General features: G+C 39.9%; 1 protein-coding gene across 2 annotated transcripts in view; it reads left to right on the forward strand.

Annotated features, from left to right (window-relative positions):
- Positions 1 to 12,011, forward strand: part of FANCL (FA complementation group L) — a 56,316-nt gene that overhangs the window by 35,701 nt on the left and 8,604 nt on the right. For both annotated transcript variants that reach the window (XM_072987093.2, XM_072987096.2), the window contains 2 exons: positions 5,479 to 5,629; positions 7,117 to 7,200. In XM_072987093.2, the coding sequence (XP_072843194.2) occupies positions 5,479 to 5,629; positions 7,117 to 7,200 (235 nt within the window). The remainder of the gene's footprint in view (positions 1 to 5,478; positions 5,630 to 7,116; positions 7,201 to 12,011) is intronic.

Below are 12,011 nucleotides of genomic sequence, written 5' to 3' on the forward strand. Positions count from 1 at the left end.
AAAACCTCGCTATTCAAATTCATCGCTATTCAAAATGAGGTTTCCCATTGAAATGCATTGAAAGCCGGCTAATCCGTTCCAATTGGAACGAATTGCTGTCACTAATGGAAAATCTCCATAGGAAACCTCGCTATTCAAAATGCGGTTCCCCCATTGAAATGCATTGAAACCTATTCAATGCATCTCAATGGGGGGGGGGAATCTACAACAAATTTAAAAAGAGTCAGAACAAGGTCAAATTGGGTTAACAAAGGGTTTATTCAGTGCACTTTACGATCTCAAACATTTCAAACCCTAAACCTTAACTTTAAACCCTTTTAAAAATAGTGATCGCGTGGCTGTTTAAAAACTCGCTAATCGAAAACAGGGGACCTAAAACGGACTCGCTATTCGAAGCGCAGTCCCGAAGATCGCTATTCAAAAATCGCCCATAGGAAAAATCGCTAATCAAGGCGAAAAAATGCCCCGAAAACCACATTGCTATACGGTTTCTTTGTTAATAGATGCGCTCGCTATTCGAGGCACCACTGTATTATGCCTTGGGTGACCTTGCTAGGAGTCCAGACTCGTAATAGAGTCTTGGTTCCTGATGGCATTGCTCTCAGCTTTTCTGACGTACTCATACCCCTTCACCAAATGTGTATCCAAGAAGAGGGGGCAGATGTGTATGGTAAAGTGAAAATTCCTTTGCTATGTTACATGAGGAGATATCGGGGCAAGAAAGATATCTTTTTCCTTTCCTGTTTACAGGAAACTGTTGTCTTTTGCAAGCCCCAAATAGCATGAGAATGGTCCTATCCAGGCTGGTTACAGCCCAGAAAAGTAGAGCCTTGTTAGTGGCTATTGATAGCCTTCAGCACCTCATAGTTGATTCCCCCTTTTGATATCTTATTTTCAAACTTTATATTTTGCCTTTGAATAAAACCGCTGTTCAGTCCAGTTTGTTCTCTTTGTTTTATATGAATCACTTCTGTTAGCAGGCATCGTACTGATCATATTATAAAGTACAGTGAATTGGACACAAATGTGCTATTCCACACACAAAAGGCATGTTGCAGAATGATTGTTTGACACTTTGCACTACAGTACTTTGTGAGAAAAGAAGCTAAATTCAGAATTGTTCTTGTGCAAGCCTGAGAACTTTAGAACCAATTAAGGAGCCATTCAAGCTTTTGTGGAAGTGTTTACAGAACAGGGATGTTTTCCTTCTGATTATGTTTCTTGGATTCCACTCTGTGTTCTTTGTGCTTAACAGTAACAGCCTTGTTGCACTTTTAAGACTAATCAGAGTGAGCTTTCATGGATTACAATGTTACTTTTTTTTCTGATATGAGTACAGTATTAGGCTACAGGCTTGTATATGCTGTGCACATGGTTGTGGGTGTGGTGACACAGTGAAATGGGAAACAAAAGATGACTATTGCATTATTAATCTAATGGACTTTCAAAACGTTGATTACACAGTCATCCAGGCAGTAGGTAGAGTAACTAATACGCTGTGTCTGTAGCCTAATACAGTGGTGCCTCGCTTAACGAGTGCACCGTATAGCGATGTTTCCGTATAGTGATCCCTTTTTCGGGATCACTATATGGAAACTCCCCCGATCGTCGCAATGGGGAAAACCCACATTGCGAAGATCGGGTATTGCGGCGGCCATTTTGGAGCCGCCGAACAGCTGATCGGCGGTTCCAAAATGGCCGCCGGAAGCCCGGAAATGGCTGCCGGCAGCCATTTTCGCACCCTGCCCTCGCTTAGCGAAGGCGCGAAAATGGCTGCTGGCACCTGGAATCCTCGCTGAACGGGTAAGTAACAAAGGTATTGGAACGCATTAAACGAAGTTTAATGCGTTCCAATACATTTCCCCTACCCGTTTAGCGACGATTTCGCATAGCGAGGGTTAATCCGGAACGGATTAACCTCGCTATGCGGGGCACCACTGTACTGTATACAACATTTAGGCTGTGTCTTTGACATATTATATCACTGAGTTTTGGTCTCAAAAAAGATTTTTGGTTGTACTCAGGCCAGAGTTTTCATGCAAAATAAAACAGATTTTGTGCTATTATTGTTGCAAAAAAGACAGTTTTGTAGCCTAAAACTGTGTTTGTGTGTGTTTCTACATATGTATGCTAGGAAGCCCCAGTCTCTGTTTAGCCTCTAGACATACACTGGAGTTTATTAATATATCCCAATTGAACTATGTCTCTCGTTGATTTTTTTTTAAGTAGCTGTTCGTAACAAAGTGTCCGGGGAGCTTAAAATGCTGTGATACTGGTTTCTGTGTGCGATCATGTCAGATTTATGTCCAGTCATTCTCTCTCATTACTGTATTTTTCCATGTATAAGACAATACTTCTGTCTAAAATCTTTAACTAAAAATTGAGCATTGTCTTATACACGGAATTAAGCTGAGGAGAGAACTGTGTGATTGCAAAACTGCCCATACCTTGCCTCTGCAAACAGGCTTCCTTCAGTCACAAGGTTTTGCTGCCTCCAATCATGAGCCTTATGTAGCTGATGTCAGCTGATGCTGAACAAACCAATTGGACCACATCTCATTAGAGGTGGAGCATATAGGCAGTGGTCAGATGAAACAGGGTAATGTTCAAGCATTCTGAGCCCAGAGGCTGAATAAAGTGATAAGCTCAAAGCTAAGTATGATGCATAATATGACAGTGCTGGCATGTAAATGTTACCTAATTATTAAATAAAAATGTATTCTGTTTTATGTTTAAAATATTGATTTCTTAATTGGGGATTAGAAAAGTGAGGGGTGTCTTATACATGGAAAATATGGTAATTGTCCTGATTGCCCGTATAAAGATTGTAGAACGGCAGCATAGGCAAATGATGGCATATATTCCACTAGAACAGAGGTTCCCAAACTGGGGTAACCCATGTGTTATTGGACTGCAGCTCCCAGAAACCCTGGCCAGCATGAAATTGCAGTCGAAGAACATCTGGGTTACCCAAGATTGGGAACCACTGCATTGAAAAACAAAGAAGTCAGTAATGTTGTGGGTGATGCTATTTGGACGTGTAATAGTGCTGCCAGAGTGGATTTGGAGACAGAGTTGGCTTTTAGGTTTACAGCAGGATTTTTCCTTCTCTGTGCCTTCCTTACATGGGTCAGTAGTTATGTAAGGATTGGGGGTTGTCTGTAAGTGAGCACAAGCCTGGTGCCCAAAGCCTGTGTGAGTGAAGCATTCCTGTCCAGAATGGTCCATGCCATTAATCTAGTTCTAGGTGTAAGAGACAACTCCCAAAACAACTGTCTTTTGCTCTGTTGTGTCTGTCTTGCAGTTCATTCCTCCTACTGGTCTTGCCCTTTCAACTTGTTTTCTTGCCTTATTGGGTGGGTATTTAAGAAATGCCTTCTAGAAATCCTTGAGGTTTGATTCTCTGTCTCATGGATCTAAGCAGATGTGGTTGTATTGAAGACTTTTGTCATTTTGTGGCATTTTCTGGGTAGAAACCAGAAGCATGTAAAATAAACAGTGATGTTTTGATATAATGTGATGCAAAAATGTCCTTTTAGCAGTTGCAGAAGAAAGGAAATCTATTGTATATATTGGTCAAAGGTCAGTGAAAGTTATTGCAATTTGTGTTCTTTGCCACTTTTAATCCTGTATGTAGTGAGGTTTTTTAAATAAGAGTTTGTACATCACCTTGAACACTCTCAAAGATGCAATCTGTATACATTCTTAAAAAAACCCCCAAAACTCTGTATTTAAAAAATGTGAATGCAGGAGCTTGGATACTGAGTATCTTGTTATAAATAAAAGGCGATTCATGTAAGTTGTTTAAAGGAGAAGTATTCGGAAATAAATGGTTGAGGTATAAAATGGGTTATAAATTCTTTATGATTTGCATGACAAAGTAGTGTGCCTGATTTTAAGATAGTGATTCAGATATGCATATGGAAAGTTAGTCGGCAACATCAATGAGGCATGCAAATAAGATCAGATGAGCAGTTCACTTTAAGAAAAGATTTGGCCACCTTTTAAGGAACATCATTGAAAAATTGCAATTAGTATTAAAATTAATTGGATTTCAAAATGTATCTGTGGATTCTAATCCCTTGATGTTCCTTTATTTCTACTGAAAATCCTTTGAATTCCCTAAAGATAAAGATAAAAATGATTATTAGCGGATTTATCTGTATGTGATGTAGGAAAATGTGAAAAATCAAAATGGAAAGCAACTGTTGCAAGTACCAGAAAATTATGCTATTAATTTAAGTGTCATCAGAGCACAAAAGATCACATTCCAAGACAGTGTGAAAATTATTAAAATACTGGAAATAATAGTACTTAAGATGAAGATATTATGCTCTAAGATCTGGTTAAGTGACTGACACTATTATATCACTTCAGGTATTATAAAAGTAACAAAATGCTTTTAAAGATAATAAGCGTTACATTTTGAGATTGGCAGTATTCACACTTTTCTGCTTAAGTGCTTTCTCACTTTAATATAATTTAATAACAGTAGGGTAAAAATTCTGCATTTTCTTTCTCAAGCTATGCCCTTCCTTTAAAAATATTTTTTGCATGTATAACACCACTCCAACAAAGCTATTTAAACCATTTTTTAAAATCCAAAACTTCACCTGTGTCTTTTGACATTTTGAATGGGTCATTAAGAAGAGCCATATCAGTTAAACTGCTCTTAGAAAGAATGGTTCCAACTCTGTACTTTTGAATTAAGAGGGGTATGATCCTGTTTTTGAAAAGAATACTGCTAGTGTTGCTTGCTTCTTTCTGACTTGATTAGTTCCCATATTTAAAAACAAAATTGGGGTGGGGGGACCTTTTGGAATTCTGTAATTTGGTGATATACAGGCTTTATCACATATTTGATATAGCAAAGGACCACAGTCACTGACTGTATTTTTAAAGTTTTTAAAGTAACTAGAGTGACCACATGAATCTTTCTCTTCTTCTTGAAATGTGACTCGGCAAAGTTGGTTCCCAGCTGACGTTTCAGTTTTTGGGGGGAAAAGGCCACATTAGTGGGAAAATACTGTTTCAGATGGAGTTCTTTTAGGGTTCATTTAGTTGTAGCATCCCTGGGTTTCTTTAATCAAATGGATTAAAGAGTCCTGGTAGCATATAGCCGTGGGTAACATCCTAAGACATTTTAATTTTAAAAACATTTCTAGATGTTTTAAATCACTGAAGTAATACTATGTCTCTACTATAGAATAAAACTAGTCTTGAGAAAAGGCTTAGGTTATCCCCCACCCTGTGGGGAAATACATTTTAAAATTGGTTTTTAAAGGTGAATCATAATATGGAGAAAAATGCAGCATTTGTGTGGCCCATCCCAAATTGACTTTTCAAAACCACATATTTTATGGTAAATTGTGTGCTAGACTTTAAAAAGTTACAACAGGCTGTTATTAAAAACTTTTTGTCTGTTGCTATTGGTACCATGCCATCTGTAAAATTTGTTACAATTTCCTTCTCACTTAGAGCTCCTTATTAAGTATTCACAGTCAGTTCTTGGCAGCATTAGAATCACTGAAGGAGTTTTGGAATGCTCTAGATGAAATTGATGAGAAGACCTGGGTACTTGAGCCAGAAAAACCCACACGGAGTTCTACAATGCGAAGAATTGCAATTGGTAAGAATAGAGGACAAGTTTGGTTGGCCTCATATAAATAGGCAAAAACACAAAAGCAAAAAAGGTTAAAATTATGGGTTTGCCATTAAAATACACTTCTTAAACAGAACACACTAGTATCTGATACAATGTTGTGAATAGTGTAGTATTAGACAGTAACAACTGATTGGTTCAAAATTGGGGAAGGAGTATGACAAGGCTGTATATTGTCCCCCAGCTTATTTAACTTATATGCAGAATACATCATGCGGCAGGCTGGACTGGAGGAATCCCAAGCCGGAATTAAGATTGCCGGAAGAAATATCAACAACCTCCGATATGCAGATGATACCACTCTGATGGCAGAAAGTGAGGAGGAATTAAAGAACCTTGTATTGAGGGTGAAAGAGGAGAGTGCAAAAAACAGTCTGAAACTCAACATCAAAAAAACTAAGATCATAGCCACTGGTCCCATCACCTCCTGGGAAATAGAAGGAGAAGATATGGAGGCAGTGTCAGATTTTATTTTCCTGGGCTCCATGATCACTGCAGATGGAGACAGCAGCCCTGAAATTAAAAGACGCCTGCTTCTTGGGAGGAAAGCGATGACAAATCTTGACAGCATCTTAAAAAGCAGAGACATCACCTTGCCAGCAAAAGTCCGCATAGTCAAAGCTATGGTTTTTCCTGTAGTGATGTATGGAAGTGAGAGCTGGACCATAAAGAAAGCAGACCGCCGAAGAATTGATGCTTTTGAATTGTGGTGCTGGAACAAACCTATCAATTCTAAAGGAAATCAACCCTGAGTGCTCACTGGAAGGACAGATCCTGAAGCTGAGAATCCAGTACTTTGGCCATCTCATGAGAAGACTCCTTGGAAAAAAACTTGATGTTAGGAAAGTGTGACGGCAAGAGGAGAAGGGGACGACCGAGGATGAGATGGCTGGACAGTGTCTGCGAAGCAACCAACATGAATTTGACAGAACTCCGGGAGGCAGTGGAAGATAGGAGGGCCTGGTGTGCTCTGGTCCATGGGGTCACGAAGAGTCGGACACGACTAAACGACTAAACAACAAAGACAGTAACATACCAGAATTTAGTTTATGAGTCCTGCCTGCTGTTATATTGTAAACTACCTATCAATAACAGGACTGTTAGTTGCTCAAATAAATTTGGACGTGAACAGCATATATATGTCGATATTTAGCAAACACTTATTTTTATTATATAATACCAGTCAAATGTTTTTATAATTTTAATTGACTATGCCAGGGACAGTGGGGAATCAAACTGCCAACCTCTGGCTCCACAGACAGATACCTAAACCATTGAGTTATCCAGCCAGTCTAGATCACCCTAATATTTGTTAAAAATTACAGACCTAAATCATGGGCACAAGGCGTGAACTAAGATTGTTTTTATGCTCTATGTTCATTTTCAGTTTGTGAAGTGAGTAAAAATTAAACCACATTGTTTTTTTATAAGTGTACCTTTCCTTGTGTTTTCAGGAAACAATGCTTCAATTAATATAGAAGTAGATCCTAGGCATCCCACCTTGCTTCCTGAATGTTACTTTCTTGGAGCAGATCACGGTAAGATGATTCCTATTGAAAACCTTATTTTGTTGGTCATACTAGCTCTTTCAAGAATGCTGTTTGTAACACCCCCTTGTCCACATTTGGCAAGAAGACCAAAAAGATGGCAGACTGGATTCAAAGCCCATTCAGAGGAGTTGATGCCAGCCATCGAGGATAAGAGGAGAGCTCTAGCAGCATACAAAGCCTGTCCTAGTGAGTACAATTTGCAGGCTCTTCGAGCTGCTCGTATCCAAGTCCAACAGACTGCCAGGAGATGTTCCAATGATTATTGGGTTCAGCTCTGCTCTCAGATACAGATAGCAGCGGACACAGGTAACGTCAAGGGAATGTATGGCGGTATCAAGCAGGCTCTAGGTCCAATACAGAAGAAATCTACTCCCTTGAAGTCTGCTACAGGTGTGATCATCCAGGACTGAGCACAGCAGATGAAACGCTGGGTGCTGCACTACTCTGAGCTATATGCCAGAGAGAATGTAGTAACCAAAGAAGCATTAAATAACATTGAGTGCCTGTCAGTCTTGGAAGAGTTGGACAGCAAACCAACTTTAGCAGAAATAAAAGTGGGCTTGGATTCCCTCTCCTCCAGCAAGGCACCTGGGAAGGATAACATCCCTGATGAAGTGCTGTAAAGAGATCATCACCATCAAGCTGTATGAAGTACAGTATTTTGCCTTTGCTGGAGGGAAGGAGGAGTACCACTGGACTTGAAGGATGCAAACATTGCCATTGTAGTAGACAGGGGTGACTGCAATAACTACAGTGGCATCTCTTCTTAGCTTTGTAGGGAAGCTGCTTGCCTCTGTTGTGCTGAAGAGACTCCAGGGCTTGCAGACAGAGTCCAGAATCACAGTGTGGATTTTGAGCTAATAGATCCACCACTGACATGGCATTCTCCCTTAGACTGTTGCAGGAGAAATGTAGGGAAGAACGACAGCCACTTTCTGTGGCCTTCATAGATCTCACAAAGGCCTTTGATTAGGTTAGCAGGGATGAACTTTTTAAAATACTTACCAAGATTAGATGTCCACCTTTACTCCTTAACATCATCAGATCCTTTAATGAGGGAATGAAAGGCACTATAGTTTTTGATGGCTCAACATCAGATCCCTTTGACATCCGAAACGAAGTGAAACAGGGCTGTGTCCTCGCGCTGACCCTGTTTGGGATCTTTTTTGCTGTCATGCTGAAGCATGCCTTTGGAATTGCAGCAGAAGGTGTCTATCTTTGGACTGGCTCAATGATCTCTGACACTCTCTCCCTAGATGTTGAGCTACTATTGACAAAGTAGCTATCATGTTCTCTAGACCCACAAAGGGAGTATGGCTTAATAAGAAGCTGACGGCATGTACCAAGATCTGGGTCTATAGAGCCTGTGTCCTGAGCACACTCCTGTACTGCAGTGAGTCTTTGACCCTTTGTGCACGGCGGGAGAGGAAGCTGAACATGTTTCATATGCGTTGACTCTGATGCATTTTTGGTGTCACCTGGCAGGACTAAGTTCCAAATAGAGTAGTCCTAGAACAAGCTGGAATTTTTAACATGTATACATTACTGAAACAACAACGTCTACGTTGGCTTGGGCATGTTGTGAGAATGGCTGATGGTCGGATTCCAAAAGAGCTCCTGTATGGAGAATTACTGCAGGGAAAGCGCCCCAGAGGGAGACCACAGCTGCGATACAAGGATATCTGCAAATGGGATCTGAAGGCCTTAGGAATGGGCCTCCACAGAGGGGAAACCTTGACATTGGAGTGTTCAGCCTGGAGGCAGCCGATGCCTCAGGGCCTCTCCCAATTTGAAGACTCTTGTCCAGCAGGCCAAGGCAAAGAGGCAGTCCCGGAAGCAGCAAAACCAGGGAGCTGGACAGGAGACAGATTGGATTTGTCTTCAGTGTGGAAGAGATGGTCACTCTCGAATTGGTTTTCTCAGCCACACTAGATGCTGTTCCAAGTCCTCCATACAGAGCACGTTACCATAGTCTCTTGAGACTGAAGGATACCTAATCAGACTAGCTCTTCTGTCAATATATAATTTAGTTACTTGACTATACCTGTTTCAGGCAGACAAAACCTGAATGATATCATTCTAAATTTTTAGAAAGGGGGGAGGCATCCCACTCAAAAAATTGACTGACTTAGTACTCTGCAAAAGACTATATTGGCAATCTGAACTGAGAGAGACATCTCACTGTAGCAGTGCAGCTGTGAATGTAAAGTACATATTTCTAGGTATGCCACATTATCAGTTTTTATGTCGTGGTAATATAAACTGTAAGAAAACACTTGGTATGTGAATTTGGGTGAGAGCAGATAAGTGACCAATACTCCTTTAGCATTTTCAAAACAAAAGCTATTTACAGTTTTATCATACCTTCTCTAAAATGTGCAGTTACTGTTTTACATAATAGCTCTGTGCACGGCTACTGCCATGCAGTTAGTGTCACTCGAGTCCAGCAATTTTTCTTTAGCATCCAGAGCATCTTTCTTCCAGTGCCTGGAGAAGCCTAGGAAGCTTACCCTGGATTTCTCCACAGATTATTGGAAGGTCTCACCAAAGCATCTTATTCTGGATGATTTGACAATCATCTTGTACATCTCTCCGTCCCTATGGATCCCTAATCATCTTGCTTCCTGTCGGTCAGGGTTCTAGCTAGACATTGCTGCCAGTAGACACTCTTTCCTTATTTGAAATGACAGAGTTGTGTTTGTTTTCATTTTACTTTTCTCTCTTTCAACACACACAAACTGCTCAAGGTAGCTAACATATCTAAAAATAAATTAAACAGTAAAACCATGGAAATCATCAGAATTCCTGACAAACATTAAAACAGTTGAAAAGGCCAGTGTGAAAATATGTTATCTTCATAGTCTTCCTAAAAGGAGCAAGATGGCATTTTCATCATTACCACTCCAAGATTTTAAAATGTGTTACAATAAACATGAAACTATTTAGATACAAATAAAATATAAACCATAAAATCAGATGTAATATAAAGTAGCACAAGATTCACAGTAACAGAAAAACTAAGCACACAGTTTAAATATTGAACGATCCGGGCATATTGAGCCACTCATGATTACCACGATGCTGCAGATCTAAACCTTAAGAGTGGGACTATATGACTCGTTTTGAGCAGAGAGACAGTGTATGCAAGGAAACTATATATGCACATGTGAAACTTTCCTTCTCCCAGTGACTCCAACCAATATTGGTGTACTGCACTGTTGGTGGTGCAGAAGCAGACTCCTAGTGGTGATGGTTCAGCAGGAAAGAAGCATGGAAAGGACAGAAGAAACATCTAGGGGGCAGAGTTTGTGCACCAATGCTTTAAGGGGAATGAAAGCAATTGGAATTATTCTACTATCTTGATTAAATAAAACTTGATTTAAGAAATGGCTACCCTTTCCCCAAATGGACAGCCAATGACCTTAGCTGATCCACTGTTCCTCTAATTTTTTAACCAAAAACGTGGGGAGGCAACATAAGTTGAGATCTGCTTTGATAGGCATTAACAGCTTAACAATTGAATACACATTTAATTATGTCAGGTATGTATTTATCTCAAGGCATTTTTCCTCTGTACTTGTATTGGTGGCTTCATGCCTTAAAGATCATATCTTAGTATCTAGTGGTAACTGTTTTATGTCTTTGAAAAGTATGGCGAACCATTATGTGCAACTGTGTGATGTGGCAACTGTTGCTCTTGCCCGGTGACAAAAATTCCAAACAGCAGATAGCATGTGTGCCTGTAGTGCAGCCCCTCAGTTCTAGCTTGGATTTGCGATTTGGGAACAACATGCTAACAGACTTCCTTCCATTGCAAATGTATTCATGAAATCAATAGTGCATACAAGGCTGAGCGTCATTGTCATATTGAGTTACCGAAGATGAAACTTGCCCCAAGCAAATAACACAGAGCTAAATAGCCTGCTGCCTTAGAAGCCAATGCACAGAAAAAATGGGAATGAGTATAAAAACAAATACACTCTTGATCATTAAGAATGCATGTTCTGTGCTAAATTGAGCAGCCAGATCTACACCTCACAAAAAATTTGAGGAAGTAGAAGCTCTCTTTGACTCTCTAACATATCTCACTCTGTAACATGTTTTGACTCCTCTTAATCCTCTTAACATTCTTTTAGTAAATGTTAATAAAGAGAATGCTCATGTACTGAATGAGGCCACCAGAGTTAAGCTTAGCTCAGAAAAGACAGAGGTGCTCCTGGTCAGTCAAATGTAGATCCGGAAATAGGCATCCAATCCATGCTGGATGGGTTATACTCCCCCTGAGAAATTAGGTTTGCAGCTTGGGTATAGCCCTAGACTCAGCTTGGATGTCCAGGTTTCAGTAGTGGCGAGGAGTGCTTTTGTCCTTCAGGAAACAGGCAAAGAGATTATTGTTGTTGTTGTTGTTGTTGTTGTTGTTGTTGTTGTTGTTGTTATTATTATTATTTGACAGGCTATTAACAGCTGCATTGGCAAAATCACCAGTTCTTGATTTTGGGATGCTGGACTTTACTATCATTCTTTTTATATGAGTTTAAGGTGTTTTTCACTGCTGTTAACTGTTTTAATATTATGTTTATTTTATGCACTGTGTTTTTAGTTGATGTGCTTCTTAATAATTTGTAAGCTGCCTTGAGTCCCTTCATCAGGAGAAAGGTGGCATAAATGCAAAATAATGAATAGATACAGTGTGCCCTGCATGACGACAATAATCCATTCCAGGAAAATCGCTGTACAGGAAATCGTCGTCATGTGAAAAAAAAAATCCCCATTGGAATGCATTGGAAACTGGTTAATGC

Source organism: Pogona vitticeps, chromosome 1, assembly GCF_051106095.1.
Source record: "Pogona vitticeps strain Pit_001003342236 chromosome 1, PviZW2.1, whole genome shotgun sequence".
In the NCBI taxonomy this organism is placed as follows: domain Eukaryota; kingdom Metazoa; phylum Chordata; class Lepidosauria; order Squamata; family Agamidae; genus Pogona; species Pogona vitticeps.